Source organism: Eretmochelys imbricata, chromosome 7, assembly GCF_965152235.1.
Source record: "Eretmochelys imbricata isolate rEreImb1 chromosome 7, rEreImb1.hap1, whole genome shotgun sequence".
Classification (NCBI taxonomy): Eukaryota; Metazoa; Chordata; order Testudines; family Cheloniidae; genus Eretmochelys; species Eretmochelys imbricata.
Window position 1 is genome coordinate 90725229 of NC_135578.1, and position 18782 is coordinate 90744010.

The window sequence follows — 18782 nt, forward strand, 5'->3', positions numbered from 1 at the left end:
AAAGCAATGGCACATTCTTCTCTAGTTGCTGCTCCTGTACCTTTTCTATAGTTGCTAGAGTGCGCTCTGTTTAAGAGGATCAAGAATCAACTTCTCTTCAGGCAGCAAAGGGTCAAAGAACTGAGGCATGATACATTATTCTCTGAACCACCAATCTGGCAAATATTGAACTATTTTAAGTGCATCTTTTTTCTGGTCCAGTAATTGGCTGTGTGTGTTAGTTAAATTCATTGACGTTAACTTGGTGTTACAACTTAGTGTTTACAGCCCAGATGCAAAAGTATATATTAGACAATCCTATGAAGTAACAAATCTAGTGACATGAGATATGTACATTTGTATGTCCACCTGTATTCTTTCTAGCACTCTCTTCTTTCTTCCTTTCACATGTACAGGCTGTTTATTTCTGGTTGCACCACTTTTAGGGTAGGCAACACATTTTATTGGTACTTCATCTCTAGAAGCAAAGAAAGAAATCCTTCTCTGAGCTTGCAGAAAGCTGTCAGTAACATCTTCTGAATTTAAAGCCAGTGTTACTTGACTAGTAATAAATAAAGATAAATATACCACCTAAGAAACACAAAAGCAGATTATGATCTAATTAAGTAAATAATAATGTTATCAGTCATCTTGCACTGGATGCTGGATTTTCTATTACATTCGGGCCCAACGCTGTGCGGCACAAGTGTGTCAGTGAGGGGAGAGGGAGCCACTGTTTGCCTGCATGGTAGGATTGCAGTGTAACAGTGTGGGGGGCAGGGATGAGGACAGTGATGGGGACATGCAGGCAGCAACTACCCTGGCTGGCACACTATAGCCCCACAGACGTGATCTTTTGCCTTGGAGAGACACTCAGATCCTTGACTAGCCCAGTGGGTAATGCAGCTGACTCTACGCAGTGAGTACATTCGGCTTCTTTTTAGAAGAGCAGTGAGATGTGTCCCACCCCATGTTCTCCAGAGCCCCAGTGATCAACCTTACTCACTCCACTCTGCACCTGGATGACCTATCAAATGTATGTTGGATGGTTGGGGGCAGTGCTGGGTGAAAGAATTTTGGGCCCTATGCAGTATGGCAACTGGAGCTGTGTGTGTTCCCCCAGTGGGGTGTGGGATATCAGGTCCTGCCCCTGGGGGTGTTGGAGAGTGAGCCTCCTCCATGTTCACCCCACAGCAGCTCCTATCCTGCAGGGCTGGCCGGGTCCTAATCTAACGTGTTGGCTCTTGCCACAGCATGCAGGCAGGGCCAACCCCCATGTGATGCCCCACCCCCTTCTTGGTGCTGGGTGGTTTGTAGTTGTTATGGGCTGTGTGTGTTCCCTCCCTCCCCTGGTGGTAGTAGGATCCCTCTGAGATGTGGGGGGGGCTGGTTCATATTGGTTAATCTGGGGGACACACTAGGTGGTGATATTACTCTACTCTGTCACCTCCATGACTTCAGATAGTAAGGACAGGATTTTATTCCGAATATGTACTATATAGCTCCTGAAGAACTTCTTGATGTAGGCCAAGATTTTCAAACATGGGTGCCTAAAGTTAGGCTCCCAAGTCAGGTTAGGCACCTAAATAAATGGCCTGATTTTTCAAAAATACTGACTTCACTGGAGGTTGCTGGGTACTCAGTACCTCTGGGGAAAAAAGGTCACTTATTTAGGTACCTAACTATGGATTTAGCAGCTCAACTTTTGGCAACCACATCTGAAAAGTGTGCTTGTAACTGTTATAGCCACTTGTTATACAGGTTCTGTGTGCTGGGTTCCCAGTCAGAGGGATGCTGGAACAATTTTTATGGCAGGGGTGCTGAGAGCCATTGAATCAAACTGTAAACCCTGTTTATAATGGAAACCACGTCATGCCAGGGGTTGCTGCAGCACCCGCAGTTCCAGCACCTATGCGCACGGGTCTCATTGAGAGTTTTGGGCAAAGATCAAGAGCTGACAATACTGTGTATTCCTAGGGTAAAATTTTCAGACATGCCTAGGGGCCTTTCTAAAGGTACTGCGTTGCCCAGTATGACATTTCAAAAGTATCTTTTACCTTTTCAGCTTGTAACACCAGATGAAATCAATGGGCAAAAAGATAGTGAAATCAGGCCATCAGAAAAGTTTCCTTTATCGTAGAACAGCAAAATTCCAGGGTCCTCAAAATTTATTTCCATTCAAACAGATATAAGCAATTTTTGATGCTTTTTCTAAAGTAAAATGTAGGCCAATCAGGTCAACAATACACTAAAATTTAACATCATGGTAACATTCACCATAGAACTAAAATGATATGTAAACAGCTTTATAAATTAGTCTTTAAAGCCTCCACAATACATATGGCAGAATCTATGCACCCATCAAAGTTGGAATGAGTAAATCCATCGCCCCCACACACCAGGAGAGGTTTCATATGAAGAGTCATTTGTCCTGGACAACTGGGGATGGCTTTTGTAACCTGCAAAAAAAAAAATATATATATATATATATACATATATATATGGGAAGAAGGATAAGCAAATATTTATTACTCTGCATACTGTATCAGATTCTGGCAATAAGGGCCAAAATATCACACACAATGTTGACATTTTGGTTTTGCTCATGAAAATACTTTACAGCCAAACTATATGATCACCTTACTCTCATAAGTAGTGCCAGTGACCATTTGGCCCTTAGGAAGCACTTAGCTATGACCTTAGATCATTCATATACTCCTCCCCACATTATTATAATATTAATTATTTATGATTATGTTTATTATGTGCTATGGGCTTTCCAAATAATCAAGAGGGATGGTCCCTGCTCAGAGGAGCTCAAAGGACAGAGACAATTAGACGCAAGTTAGGGGAATGACAGTGAGCAATTTACATAGATGTCAACTTGTTTCACTGTTAGGAAGTGCAGCTGAAGTGGATCTACAAGAGGGATTTAAACATGGACAGGCTAAAGGCCTTGTGAATGATCCAGGGAGGTTGTATCATGCATGAAAAAGACAAATAATTGATTGTGAGAAACAAACGACATTTTCTTCTCAACTACAAAAATTGACCATTCCTTTGTAAAGTGCTATGAGATCTATCAGTGAAACACAAGAGCTAAGGATTGTTATGATTTGTAGACTAATGGGTAAATATGCTTAAGATTATTCTGTAATATGACTCCCAAATGCATAAACATTCATTTAATTTTTTTAAAGTAAGAGCTTCTTATAGGCCCTCTTAAAGAAAAGAAAAGAAAGTAAACTGTATATTTCAAAAATAATTCCACCCTAGTTAGGCTGAATCCTTGCATGCTAGTTTCCTACCTGCAGAAAATTTTCATGGCCACTTACGAACACCACTACAAATAGAAATTTGTAACCGAGACATCCTCTGGACTTTTGTGTCCTGGGCATGAGCAGGTACTGCTATAATTCCATACAATCCCTTTATTTAGAAAATCAATGTACTTTCAGCCAAATAAATACTATACTTAGGAGTGTGTGTGTATGTGTGTGTTTGCTTGTGACTGTGGTCTTCAGAGATAGAACTGCACTAAGTATTAAGAGTAGAAATATCTCACTCTTCAAAGAATTGTAAAATCAATTCAAGAGAAAAGGGAGACTTTTTGGATTTGCGATAGCATGTGCAGACTAATTTTCTGAAAACTGTAAAGAGAATACCAGGCAACTAGTTAGATATTATTTGTATAGCATGTCAAAGAGTCTAGTCACATTTCTAAAACCTAAGGTCAGAATTGCCCTTTGGTATGAATGAATGTTTGTGGTATAAGCCATTTCAGCATGTTGGCTGATGCAGGCTTCTTTACACACTGCCATCCCAGAACCTACTAATTTGACATAAATGGGCAAAATACAGAGACATGCATGAATCTCCCTTTAACTCCCCATGTGTATCTGAGATAAAAAATTTGGTTCCATAGCCGTGCTTTGACCTGGGCAAGTCAGAATGGACCTGAGAACCTTGTAAATAGTGAGGAGTCATGTGCATGTAACCTAGGGTGGAATACTTGTGGCACCTTAGAGACTAACAAATTTAGTTCGTCTCTAAGGTGCCGCAAGTCCTCCTTTTCTTTTTGCGGATACAGACTAACACGGGCTGCTACTCTGAAATCTAGGGTGGAATGTGGCTCACATGTGTTTCTAACTTGTTCATTGTGTGTTCTTTTTTGGGAAAAGGCTGTTCTGTGGAATTCCCAAGGTACTTATTTTAGCATCTATAGGCCTGTTTACCGAAACACAGAGTAATATAAACAAACGGAGCAGAGACCAGCACAAACACTGATGCAAATGGCAATAACTGTTTACATGTTTATAGATATGGAATTTGTCCAGTCTCTTTAAAAGGCTAGAACCACAGATCTATGTCAACAGTTCAAACTTTCTGTCTAGAGTTTAACAAACTTCCAGCACAGATAAAAGAAACTACACTGAATTATTAAAAGGGCATCTTCATCTCACTTTCTCATGTCCAACTAGTTTAGAAACCTTAAACATGCTTATTTACAATCTTTCTTCATCTGCATCATAAAGTGTTGTGTATTTTTATGGTACTGAGAAATAAATAATAATATATGTGAGGATCTCCATGGCACTTTCAACTTTTTTACTTCCCTTATCTGCATTGGACTAAACTCTTTTCTAACTGAGGAGAGGTGGATGCAAACTCCCTCTAGAGTATACAAAATCATCCCTGAGGTAAGCAGAGGTGTTACTTATAAGTGACAGCAGCTTCAAACAACCATGTAGTTGTACTGTACATAATGTAAACCACAGAATGCTATTCTGGCAACAGGTGAAAAATGGGATACCAGTCAAGGATGCTGTTGGGAAAACACACAGACCTCATAAGACACATTTTTCTTAACATCAGTTACAGATGAAGATACTACTTATCACTCGTGATGCTGCATTATTTTATATTTTCTTATCACAAAGACTGGCAAACATAAAAAACTTTACACTTTTTATTTTTGTAAAAATGTATATAATATGACAGATTAACAAAGAATTAATATCAGCATTTGTATCATAAATGTAAAAATGATACACAACTGAAGTGTCCCACATTGGAAAATAGTGGGGATGAAGTAGTGTGGGAGGGAAATGCCATGAGTACAGATAAGATTCCATCCTCCCCCTATTTTCTGACTATGAAAATTTTTGTTTCAATTTTTCACTGAAATTTATTTTTCATCACAATTTTCTGATCAACGCTATCCATGCGAACCATGGCACATTCCTTCATAATGATCCATCTGATATTTGCATGTCTGAAACAGCAATGTAATTCTAATTTAAGAATGACACTTCTATATACACTTTCTGGCAAGATTAGAGAGCAATAGTTTTGCATATTAAATGGAATGCATCATTGGGCAAAAAAACTGAATAAGCAGTTATGCTTTACATTATATAGATCTCTCTATCACACTGTATATATTTTACTACACTTTATAATACTTGAAAATAATGTTAACATATGGCGGGGTGGCCAACCTGAGCCTGAAAAGGAGCCAGAATTTACCAATGTACATTGCCAAAGAGCCACAGTAATATGCAAGCAGCCTGCTGCAGCACCTCCCCCTCCTTCCCCGCACCTCCCGATCAGCTGTTTTGTGGCATGCAGGAGGCTCTGGGGGGGAAGAGGGAGGGCACTGCAGGGTCAGGGGAGGGCATGGGAAGGGGTGAAGTGGGGGCAGGGCCTGTGGCAGAGCCAGGGGTCGGGCAGGGAGCACCCCCCGGCACATTAGAAAGTTGGCGCCTGTAACTCCAGCCCCAGAGATGGTGCCTATACAAGGAGCCGCATATTAACTTCTGAAGAGCTGAATGTGGCTCCAGAGCCACAGGTTGGCCACCCTGACATATGGCATTGCTTTTACCTGTTTTATAGAATTTGCTCTCCATTCCCACCACCCACGTTCCTTCTCTTTTTGTTTGCTCTCTCTTCACTATTTGTAAAATTGTCGTATTACAATCCTGCATAGGAATCCGCCCAGATTCTAAATTTTCAATGTCTTGTGATAGTCAGTGAATGTTTTTTTTTGTCTATACAGTGCTCTCTCTCTCGTGTTTCATTACCTTTAAATATTTTTTATTATAAAATAGGTATTTTTTGGGGGGGGGGCAATGATCATTTGCAGTATAGGCTCATAGACACAAAGTATTGGTAATAGTTATTTGCTGTGAAAATGACTGTGAAGTCTGTAGGTCTGATCCACAGCCCACTGAAATCTATAGGAATCTTTCAGTGGGATTTGGATCAAGTCCTATAATAATATTTGTCTCCTACATGTGTAGGACAGTGAAATACTTATGGAAGAGTGATTGATTGGATAGACCACAGCTAATAGGGGGCTTAGGGAAAGCTGGGTTGGGGTGCTAATGGGTGCTGCATACAGGAGTACTATTTCCTCCCTCTTCCTAGGTTCTGGTTGGAGAGGTGGCGCTATTTAAGGATGGTGTGGAGCCAACTGATTGTTATGTGCGTCAGCTTCTTTGGTGCCCAGGCAGCCTGTACTATCCTTAAACGGTACCTGCAGCCTGCTTTTCTCCTGGAGCTCCTCATGGCATGAGTTGGGAGGAGTGATGAGAGCAGCAGTAGGAGGAGGAAGTGATTTTTCACATTCCCTGTCTCTCAGCCTGGGTCCTTGCAGCTGCATACTATGAAGCAGTCTGACATTTGTTTTAAATGTGCGAATTTTGACTGAAATCCCTTGCCAGACTCTAGTAATTCACCTTGTAATGGTGACCCACAGTTAAGAACTGGTGATGTGGTAAACTGGTGAATTCTCAGTAGGGCTTTCATCTGCATTAGTACGGGTTATTTTCCTTTCATGGCTATGGTTCAAACAAACCATGGGGTATAGTACACTACAAATCACTTTCAGAATATGGCCATGCAGCAGCTTTAGCTTTGTAATAACAGAAGGAATCTGCTTTTATGAAACTGTTTTAAGCCACAACATCGTGTAGCCAGTTGATTTCACTCCATTCCATCTCTTAACCCCCCCGCCCCTCCAAACCTACGAAAAACAAGCCCAGATAAAAGCAGCCTCTCTGGATGGCAAAGAATACAGTAGATAATGAATCATGCACTGTATTATAGTGACATCTGCTACTGCCAGTGTAGTTAGGGATCTGTAAGACTGTTAAAAAACCCCATATTGATGGGCTCACTTGGCTGAAAAAATTTGCTTTGCCCTGAAACGTAATGTAGGGCCAGATTGTAGCTTTTAAAGCCACAGCTGCTCAAGGGGTATGCAGAGGGGCCCTGCACTAATGGCAGTCTCTGCAGGCAATCTGCCTGCAGAGAACAGAGGCACAGAATGTTCCCAGGGATGCTGAGGACTGCACACAAGCTGCAGTGTGTTGCACCCCCATAATAATAATCACCAATCTAAGTTATTCCCTCCTCTGGTCTTCACAGTGCATCTTTCCTTCCGAGTGTTTGTGTTTCAGATGCACAGCATACCAGGACAGCAACAGTCTTTAGCTTTGTGCCTTGTTCAGTGCTCAGTATATCACCAGTATTAAGGAAATAAAAAGTCTGTCCCCAGACCACCAGCCACCGCAGAAAGCCTGCCCCACCTATACCTTTTTTGGGTTTCCTCCACCAATCAATGCACCAACATTTTCTCCCTTAGTCCAGGTTCCGGAAGTGCAAGGTATGGGATTTAAGGAATGTGAAGGTAGGGTGGGCTCACCCAGTCTCTTCTCTACAGTCTCTGCTTTATGTATCCCATGAGTGGCTAGAATCTCTCAACATCTTGAGAAAGAAAATTACAATTTTGGGCTCATTTATGTAATACTATCAATTAAGAACTGTGGCCTGGGGCCCTACCTGAGAGGTATTATAAAATCCTTATGATTGCCATTATCAGTAGGATGGCATCTACCCAAATGGGCTGAGTGAGGTTTGTTTGCTGTCCCCCTGAGAGCAAAGACGGGAGCTGGACTCCTAGGAACCACTCTTGTTCCCACATAATCTCTCCTTTCTCTCTTCAGTCCTTCCTCATTTTTAGTCCCCCCTCAGAAACTGTGTGTTACAATAACCAATCCTCTTGAGGAAGAGGGCTAGGCATGGCTTCTTACATTAGTGAGAAGGGTCACACACACAGCTGGATGTCTGATAGGCATATTATTCAGGAAAAATGACTCGCTTTCAATCTCTTTAACATATAGCCCAGTACAGCAGATTATGGACAGAGTGGCAGCCTTAATTCTTTATTGCCTGAGGTTTAGACAGCAGATCCTTAATAAATGTCCAGTGTATGTTTTTGTTATGTGCTTTAGAATATATCTGAACTACCCTTCTCATTCCCCAGAGCAGTACACTGCAAATCAAATGAGACACTTCTATAAACTTTCATCTCTGCTGCCTATAGTCTAGGAGCCCAAGCATGTTCTTGAACCTAGGTTTCCTAAATTGCAGATCACTGTATCCCCCCACACAAATAGGGGGCTCCATGCTTGTCATTCTGTCGGAGCATTTCTACATACAGTAGTTTCTGTTGGCATTATAGTACTGTTTCTAAAGCTTTCAGTACTCTTATCAATATCTTCTTAGAGAACGTAGATTAATGAACCTTCTCAGTTTTCCCCTAGCCAAACATTAAACTAAAATAAGCTGAACTGTTATTTTCACTGAGCAGGTTTGGTTATCTGTCACTGCGGAAAGAGGATCAAGAAAGAGCTATAGTTAATTATATATTTATAACCCACATGATGGGCTCCAATCTGTTAGAAGTCCACTCTAGGTAGAGATATTGGATGCAGATTTTCTACTATCCCTACAGAGTGCCTGCAACAATCTTCATCATCTGTTACTATACTGTATTCATCACATTGGGGACTCATGACTGACAGTCCTGGTACTGTATATTGTTTTTACTTAAAGATTAATAAAAACGTAAACTTCAACCAATACCATAAGGCAAAACAAACCACAAACTACCGCAGCACACTGAAATGCTTTAAGACAAGAATCACGCTGGGTTATGCAAACAAAGAAGGATAAGATCTCACCTATGTCCTAATAACCTGTCTCATCTCACAAAGCAGAAATCCAAAGAATATAAACACCAGAATATATTTATATATATGGTAACCATCTATCACTGGATCATATGGTAATTTTCTCTAGCTGGGAGGTACTGAAGGTCTTCAGGATTATAGGAAAAGAACAATATAAGGAGTGAAGAGGTCAAGGAAACTAACACAGAATTTATACATAATAAATATAATAATACATAGTTCTTATGCAGCACTTTTCATCAGTAGGTCTCAAAGAACTTTACAGAGGAGTTCAGTGTCATTATCCACATTTTATAGATGGGAAAACTGAGGCAACCCGAGGTATTGTGACTTGCCCCTAGTCACTCAGCAGAGCCAGGAATAGAACTCAGGTCACCTGAGTCCCAGTCTAAGCCTCTAGTCACCAAGCCACACTGATCATTCCTAGCAATATAAATGTGGCTTGTTACAATTTATTGTGATTAGCATCTGCTTTGAAGGGCAAATAACTGTCCAAACAAAGGGTCCATACAGTTTTTGCATTGATTTAACTAAATCAGTAAAATACCTGAATTTGTTAAATAGGTGCAACCTTCTAGTGAGGGCAGTTACATCAGCATAAAGGTATTTATGCTGGTATAGTGTGTCTTGGTACAGTTATCAAAGTGGGGAGGGAAAATTCTGACACAAAAGGGCTTCTGAAAGCTTTATCAGAAAAGCCACAATTTCAGCCCCTTAGTTTACTGTCCATCAAATAAATATAGCTTAGCTAGGGAAATTGTGGTTCTACACTGAAAAGTGACTATAAAAATGGCATTATGAGATTCCAGATTCATTGTGTCTCAGTCACTTCCAGATCAAATAAAAAGATGTTTTTTCTAAGTACCAAGCTTTGCAGGCTCAATCTGCAGTCTTTAAATCTAGATTGGGTTATTTGTTTTTTCTTTTTAAAGCATCCTTGTATAGCAAAGCACATTGGCCTTCTTTAACACTGGGATGACTATTTTTTTCTAAACGTGTATTACTTCTGTCACTTAACTATCAGAACACGATTAAAAGAGCACATAATTGCAGAAGTGAATGCTTTGGTAAAAAAATAATCAAATATGTTCCTCACTAAAGCCCCAATTCTACCTGTATGTGTAAAACTACAGCTCCCTTTGATTTCAGTGTCTCAGCATACCACCATGCCCATATATGAAAGGCTAGAAATCGTAGGGTCCAATTCTGCCCTTACATACGCAGGTTACTCCAGTTAATTTTAGTGGAAATTCTAGTACATGGAGAGAAGAGTAGGCATCTTAGTTTCCCCTATAATGAAAACACAACTATGCTATGCCAAGGAAGAAGACACAACTATTCACTGAGATGCAGCAGAGTATATTCAAGGGAGCAGTTTTTTTTAAAAAGAAATCCCATGCATAGCCAATACTCTCAGCTTTTAAAAAGGTTCCAAATGTTTAAATGATGTCAGTGATACCACAAAATATTTTTGGGGAAACTTTCAAAGGCACAAAGGGCAGTTAGGTGTCCAGTTCCCATTCCGTACAGACTATAATTAGTACCCACAGACATCTAAACATCCGTATACTTCTCCCAAGGCTGCACTGTAGAAGACAAGAGGAAATCCCTTCAAAAGATGAGATTCAGTGCATGATGGGAGATGTGCCACAAAAAGCGTTAACTAAAAAATGACTTAATCAGTCTTCACATAAACGTACTATAACATTTAAGAGTTCAGATGGCAAATCTTGCAAAGCAGGAAATGTCTGTAACATTGAAACATCAAATAGGGTATAGCTACAGAGCATTGGTTCAATCATTGCCCAGTTTCCTCCACTGATAATATTAAATCTATGCAGCTGCTCCTCAGTATCCCAGTAATAGAAACCCATAAACCTCTTTTCCCAATCCTATATAATACACCAATTGTTAAAAAAAAAAAAACTCAATAGAATATTTGGGGAGTTTAAAATTGGCAACCTTGCAGGGAAAATCCAATTTAAAATGACCATGTCAGTGGGAGAATCCAGATGATGCCAACACTTACTGAAATAAAATGTTTTTAAAATTTCATTTAGTCAGTGTCTATTAATTTCAAGATACTTGGAATTCATGGAGGGGGAAAGAGGGTTTATTTTTGGTAATGTGTTTTATGCCAGGAAAACTTGACTAATGGTATTAATGTGTTAAACAACATAGTAAAAGACCATGATGGTTTTTTAAACCATGCTTCACATTTTTACACCTTGTTCTAACATGTTTCCATTGTATGTGACAAGATTGAATGTCCGTATTGTATGAAATTGTTACTTCTCAAAGCAGCTGATAGCAGTTATTCAGCACGGTAAGAGCTAATGCAGGAGTGGCAGCGTGGACTTAAAATAAGTGAAATCAAGCCGGAAGAGAAGGGAGAGGGAATAAAGAAGATAAGAACTGTGTTGGAAGTTGATGACAGAAACAGACAGAGGAGGAGCGTGGGAAAAAAGTAGCCAGAGAAAGGAGGGAGGGAAGGAAAAATAAGACTGGAGGAGTTGAAAAAGAAAATAATCCAGAGAGAGACAAATAAAAGAAAAACAAAGAACAACAGAAGTTTGGGAGATAACAAGGTAGAAATGAGGAAAATAATGCTAGAGATTAAGGAGGAAAAAAGTGAAAGATGCAATTTTCCCCTCCATCATTTCTTGACTGTCTAAACTCTCTTGGATCAAAAATGTGTTTTGGTTGACCCAGGTTACCTTGGAGTACAATTGTAAGCTCCAGTTTATTAGTGAAATCCTGCCCCCACTGAAATCAATGGGACCTGTGCTCTTTGACTTCAGTATGATCAGAACTTCACTCCTTATGTTTTTTTATTTGCCGCTGACAACAGAAGGTCACATATACTAACTCAGTAATTAACAGGAAGAGAAATGAATTCTCTGCAGAAAATAATTCTCATTGGACGTGTCTTAACTGAGCAAATAGAATAAGTGTGTGGGGGGAGAGAATGTACATAGTAATCACGCCGATGTAGAATGCTATGGGTCAAATTAAGGATCAAAGTTGGATGACCAAATCATGGGCTTAATGGGGACAAAAGCCCAACAATATTAAGTAATATCATCAACAGTATTAACACGCCCTTAACAAAAATAGAAAAATATAAAAGTAAAATATCTAAACAATTAAAAAAGTAAAGAACATCTCACTATTGGGTAACTTTTTTTCCCCCATTGCAACCAAGTCTGCGTCACTTTTACACTTTTGACAAATTAGGAGGCATTAAAAAAAGCACTAACAAGCTCAATGATTCATAGACACTGAAAAGAATATGATGATGAGTATGAGCTGCATTTATAATGCATCCATCCAACCCTGTGTTATGTAAACACCTTATGGCATAGAATACCTCCAGTATTTTCCAATGTGGACCAACTACAAAAGAAAACCCCATCCTTTTGTGTTTTACATTATTAGTAGGTTAGAAAAGCACCTTCCTTTCAGGAGGCAACTCTTTGAGGGGAATTTGCAGCAAATTATAATCCATCATCTAATATTAAACACGAGAAATAATTTAGTCTGGTCTGTGTACTGTATACCCTGCCAGAGATCATGTTTCCATTCAGGTCAGTAGTTATTTCGAAGTTTTTCTAATAGGTCAATGTCATCGAGCATAAACAATGGAGGAAGGGCTAGTAGGGGAACAGGCTTTGTTTGTTGCTCATTCAATCTTTCATTTTCCCCTTGTGAATTTTTTTTGTTTCTAATTTGTAAATGATGAGAGAACAGTGAGCATTCAATCTTTTACATATGACTTTGCATTGATCAAATGAGACAAGGTGATCATTTGAATCTGTATATTTTAATCAAAACAATGTATTTGAGGTCCATATTTGTAAGTCACCCCATTCTGCATGTAACAATGCTGGACATTTCTGGACTTTTTTAAAAGACACTGCCCAGAAAGCGGTCATCAAAGCCATCCTCTAGCCATATTGTGTAGGGTATTCTCCACACCCCCGCACCCCTCATGTAAAGCGACTCTATCAAAGAGACATCCTGAATAGGGAAGTCTTTGATTCTAGATGCTAATATAGTCTTATCATAATTAAACCATGGGATACAGAAGTGCAGCTGTGCTGCTAAGTAGTATCAGTCAAAGTTTGGAAGCACTAATCCCTCATCCTCTATGGGTAATTGTAATGTCTTCATTTTAATCCTGGATTGTGTTTGGCCCATATGAAAGACATAACTGCTGTATTTAATTAACAAGCAGGACAAATCCTGCCTAAAAGAGTCACGGAGAAGACCCATATATCTTTCTATTTCCTTTTGCTTTGGTGGCAGCAGCTTATCATAATTTAAAATAAAGCTAATTTTAAGGAAATTAGTGAGTTCTGTACTCAGGTATTTAATTTGAGTAGTGATTATTTGTATGGGGCCCTCCTTCTGATATAGGGATGGAGTTTTATCAAGATAATAGCTCAGTTTTATGTCAACATTATTTTCAAATTTGAGAGTTCTCTACATTCTCCTAGTATGTTAAAGTCTCATGATAATTCTTCCTATGGAATGGCGATATAAACTAAAAAGGTGTTGAAATAAATGAGTTTGTTTTGTACTGGTCCTGTTTATATCTTCTCTTGAAACTTATCCTGAGTATTTCAATTGCCAAGGTCAAGAGCATGCCTAAAAGTGGGTATGCTTGATATAGTCCTTTGGTTTTAATGACATACTTTTTGTTTGATCGAAGATTAAAACCCTGGTCTCATCCAGAAAATCCAACCCAGTGAGCCTTTTTTCATTTTTTAAAAAAATTGCTGTCACTCTGCAGCATTTACATGAACAAAACATGTATTTTAAAAATTTTTTGATACCAGAAACATTAGGCTCCAATTTCAGCCTGAGAATGAAAACTTAACTACTGTAGAAAGCTAAAAGAGAAGTCATGATAATATCAGAGTTCTTGTTATATCTATTAAAATTACAGGGAAACAATATAAAATTATTGAACTGTATAAAATGAGAAAGGGAATGGTTGAAATGATTGGTGATTGGAGAGAAGGCTATGGCTTGTGAGTGAAACCATCTGTCACTGGATGTTGAGAGGGGAGTGGGTAGAGTTGTAAATTGTTTAGGGACTTTATATCTTTGAATCTAGCAACTTCTAAAAAATGGGCAGAGCATATAATAGCATTTATGTTGTGGTTTAATTTTTAATTACTGAAAAATGGACAAATTCCAGGACATAGAAAAGATAATGGCAAAATACAGTATTTTAGAAAGATGAGAAAAAGAGCCTATTATGCAAAGTAAGGTCCATTATTATAAAATAATTGTTATTGTTTCATTCTATATAAAATATTTAGCAGTGTGTGTGGATTTTATCACCTCCCCCAAAAAATCTGACCCTCAGGGAAAACGCATTTTGCAAGGGCTCACAAGGTATAAATTATCTTGGAGAATGTACTTGTTAATTCTATTCAGTACCATGAAATTAACTGCCTTTTTTTAGTCCTTTACTTAATACACATTCTCATGGTGAAATAAACCAGAATTACACCATACACAATACATATGGATCTATACCACCAACAGCCCCATGATAAAACTCCATCATATAGCAGTTAAACAGAATATTACAATTAAGAGCACTGTGATGTATGAACACAATTAAATGAAGTTTGCAAAATATGCTACAATAGCATTCTATTGTAATAATGCAATGGAAGATGGATTTATTTTGTTTAGCTCAACAGCTGGTTTTGTTTTGTGAGCTCTTCCTTGATCCAGTCACCATGTCTCCACCTGTCTTTCTTTAAAGCACACCTAATCTAAATAGCCCCTCAAACCATACCCCTCCACTTGAAGTGAGAACTAGATAGACATCAGATAATGTAGAAGAGAAGAATCTAAATAAAATTAGATTATTAATACATTATCTAATTTATTATACTTAACTAAAATAATTTATTAATTATATTAAGGATTATAGTGGACAGCAACTCAACATGAGCTCCCAGTGTGATGCTGTGGGGAAAAGGCTAATGAGGATGTATAAACAGGAGAGTAGGACATAGGAGATTGGAGATGATTTTACCTCTGTACACAGCATCTGTGAGACCAATACTGGAATACTGTACCCAGTTCTTGTGTCTACATTTTAAAAAAGATGTTGAAAAACTGGAGAGAGTGAAGAAAAGAGCCACAAAAAATGATTCAAGGGCTGGAGAAAATGCCTTAGAGTGAGAGACTTAAAGAGTTTAATCTTTATCAAAAAGAAGACTGAAAAGGAACTATTAAAATCTATAAGTATCTTCCCGGAGAGAAAATACCAGCCAGTAGAAAGCTATTTAATCTAGCAGAGAAAGGCTGAACAAGAACCTAATGGCTGGACATTAAAGCCAGACAAATTCAAAATGAGAAATAAGGCATAAATTTTAACTGTGAGGGTGACTAACCTTTGGACAAAACTACCAAGAGAAGTGGTAGATTCTCCATGTCTTGATGTTTTCAAATCAAGACTGGATACCTTTCTGGAGTTAGTCAAACAGAAGTTACTGGGCTCAATGCAGGGGCAAAGGGGTGAAACTGAATGATCCGTGTTATACAAGACTAGATGATCTAATAGTCCCTTCTGTCTTAAAAAATCTATGAACCTATTAACAACATGTGTACTAAAGTCAGTCCTCACCTCCTGTTTTGAGTGCCTTTGTCTAGCGACTATCTCTTCTGGTCTTGATTCTGTAATGGAATTCATATGAGCAGGATCCAGAAGCCTGCACTGCGCTTACTGCACAATCAAGGTCTCTCTTCACTCTCTGGGACAGGGATCATGCTTCTGACTTAAAGCATGCAGCATGCTATTGGCATGTTGGGTGTTACTGTAATCAGAATTATCAACTATAATAATAAACATGGTAATTAAATTACCTAGCTGCCATAATGATAGGCACTGTGGGAATTAATAAAATAATAATAAATGATTACTAATCAGAGAACTCCATGAGTATTTTCAGTGTAAATGGTTTTCAGGAATTTGAATCCATGTAACAACGTTTTGTCCTAGGGTTTGGATATCCTGAATGTTTTTATTTAAAAAAAATTGAGAGTTGTTTATTAACACAAAAAAGCAAAGAAAATGTATAAAACACATGTTTCTAAATAAAAGTAACAAATGATTTTCAAGAAAAATATGAAACTATGTTAAGTTCCTAGCTACACAATTTATTTTTAAAAACATTGTGAACTGGGAGCTGACTTGGCAAATATGTTTTTGTATATGTAGCTTATAGCAAATGAAAAAATGTTACCAACTAGGCCAGATTCTTAAACTTGGTTGCAAGCCAGTGTAACATGAACAGAACTTACAACCAGTCCTTTACAGTCACTTTTGCAGATTTCATAGAAAGTAAAAACCTTTGAAGTAACTAACTACTTTAAGTAAACATTTTGCATGAATGTCCAGGTTTAATTTTGCCAATGTCATTTAACTTAAGAGGTTCTGAGTAAACATCGACATACTGTATATTTCAGTGCTTTCGGAAATTACTAACCGTTTCCTTTGGGGGTTTTTTGAGACATTTAAAATATCCACATTTTTCTGTTATTTTCCCTAAGATAACTTACTTTACGTTTAATTTTCATGTACTGGCAAACAGAACTGGGCCAAATACACTGGGAGTATTTGCTTCTCAGCAGTAGGTTGGGAATTTTGCTAATACTATCACCTATTCACCAACACCTGGAAAAGGCAGGTTGAGTTACTATATTAAATAATACAGCAAAAATCTTGTTGAAATGCATGGGTTCATGAGAAAAGGGCTGCTGAATTATTTCCTTGCTGTACCCCTTACAACATGCCCTACTTTCACATATAGTGAACTCTGGGTAACTTTATTCTTTGTACAAAAGGGATAAAAAATGCTAAAAATGTTCAGTAGTTCAACCCACCCACCCCACACCCAACTAGTGAAAATTATTTTGCCGTATTCTTTATGTAGAAGTTTAACTATGGATGAATGCATTATGGATGCATTATGAAGGATAATAATCAGATTTTAACCTACTTACTCTCTGTAAACCTGTGGATAGTTGATAATGCACTTAGCTTTAAGAGTCCTGTATACAGTGGATACAGTATACCTGTAAAATGGCAGTGCCCATATATCCATATAGTAGCTTTCATCCAGAATGATTGATTGTAAAGCAGTCTACAAATTGATTGTACAGATATACAAGAGCTCAATATTATAACATCGTTTTCTTCAGAGTAAGCTGTAATATGATGGCCTCTCTGTTACTAACAGATCATTCTTTATGATAGATAATTACCTGAGAGTATCTCCACTTCTGGCACTTGATGCTAGTTGGTTTAGGCAGACCTGGCATAATATTTTCCAGCTGATCCAGGATTATCGGCTGCACCTTTTCCTTATCCCATTCTAGATGTGCAATTCCAAATGGTACACTGGTGTGCACAACAACAGATGGCCCAAATTCGGAAGACTCTGCATGGGTGACACAGAAGGAAAGACAACTGCTTTCAAAAATAACCCCAAAACTTTCACTGAATCAACTGAACTAAGGATTGGTTACACTGCTCCTAAATTTAAAAACTTAGTTGTGGAAATTGATAATAGATGTCATGGATGTCAGTCTGCCTAAAATGAAACTAAACAGAATACCTTACAGGTACCAGCCACCATCCTTACTACTAAAAGTTATTCAATGTATCTTTAGGAGAGACTCAGACACATAGTGTAGACACTTAAGGCTACATTTTCAAATGTTCCTCCCTCAAGTTATTGGATGCACACTCTTGTTCCCCCAAGGTTTTTTGTGAGCCCCCCTCCGAAGATTTTTTGCCTATATTGAGCACATATATCTAGGTAAGGTACCATTTATGATGTAGACATACATTTACTACAGTGGGAAGTGAAACAGAGGTCTTTAAGTTAAGTAGACCATGTACTAAATCAGGCCAGCAATACTAACAACTTCACTTGTTAGTGCAGAATGTTCTTCTTTATTAGGGTTTAATACCATGACTTAGTTTGATAGATATACAATTTGAGCCTGGGTTTTCATCTCTGCAGAGATGTCAAGTTATTTGCTGCTCATTCTGAATTATGCACAAGTGTGTATCAGAAAATGACAAATGGATGCGAGTAAATAAGAAGTTGGATGTTTTGTTCTACAGAAGAATGTGAAGCTCTTGGGGAACCCATCACATTCCCTGGTGCATGTAATTTGGGTCTGGCTAATTTCCAGAGATTTCATCAGGCCCATTAGGGATTGCTGTTATGGGGAGGAAGGAGGGCGTGAGCCCACTGGAAGGGAAGAGTGGGTCAGGAATCCTACTGCAGTGAATCTTGACTGAGTCCAACTCCCTTGCCCAGTAACGGTCCTCTCCCTTGCAAGACTACTCATTGAGATCAGCTTTCCCCTGATGCTGGGTCTTATTCTACTTCAGTCTAAGAAATAACAGGAGGGAGGCTGCAAGTGTCTGCAATAGAGGTTGATGGTGGGGACTGTAACAACCTGCTGCAGTCCTGCTCCCTTGACAGACACCAGCCTGTTGCGATGGGATCCAACAACTGAATCCTACATGCTGCTAAGCTCCCTGGGTCTCGGTAGAGATAGACTGTTCCTAGATCTGGGTCTCACAGGTGCATGTTTGACATCATTCTTGGCTCCAATCTGCCAAATCCACAGAACCAGTGTCACAGACCTCCTGAGGCCCCCAGTTGCTTGGACACATTCCCTTCAGAGTCCCCATGGCTGGAGAGTTCTGGTTCCCCT

General features: G+C 38.8%; 1 protein-coding gene across 3 annotated transcripts in view; it reads right to left on the reverse strand.

Annotated features, from left to right (window-relative positions):
• Positions 1–2087: 2087 nt before the first annotated feature.
• RNLS (renalase, FAD dependent amine oxidase) overlaps positions 2088–18782 on the reverse strand; it is a 141656-nt gene continuing 124961 nt past the window's right edge. For 2 of the 3 annotated variants that reach the window (XM_077822373.1, XM_077822374.1), the window contains exons 6-7: positions 17313–17488; positions 2088–2438 (exon numbers count right to left, since the gene is read on the reverse strand). In XM_077822373.1, coding sequence (XP_077678499.1) covers positions 2286–2438; positions 17313–17488 — 329 coding nt within the window. In that variant the 3' untranslated portion in view covers positions 2088–2285. The remainder of the gene's footprint in view (positions 2439–17312; positions 17489–18782) is intronic. The other variant, XR_013346687.1, reaches the window with a different exon arrangement.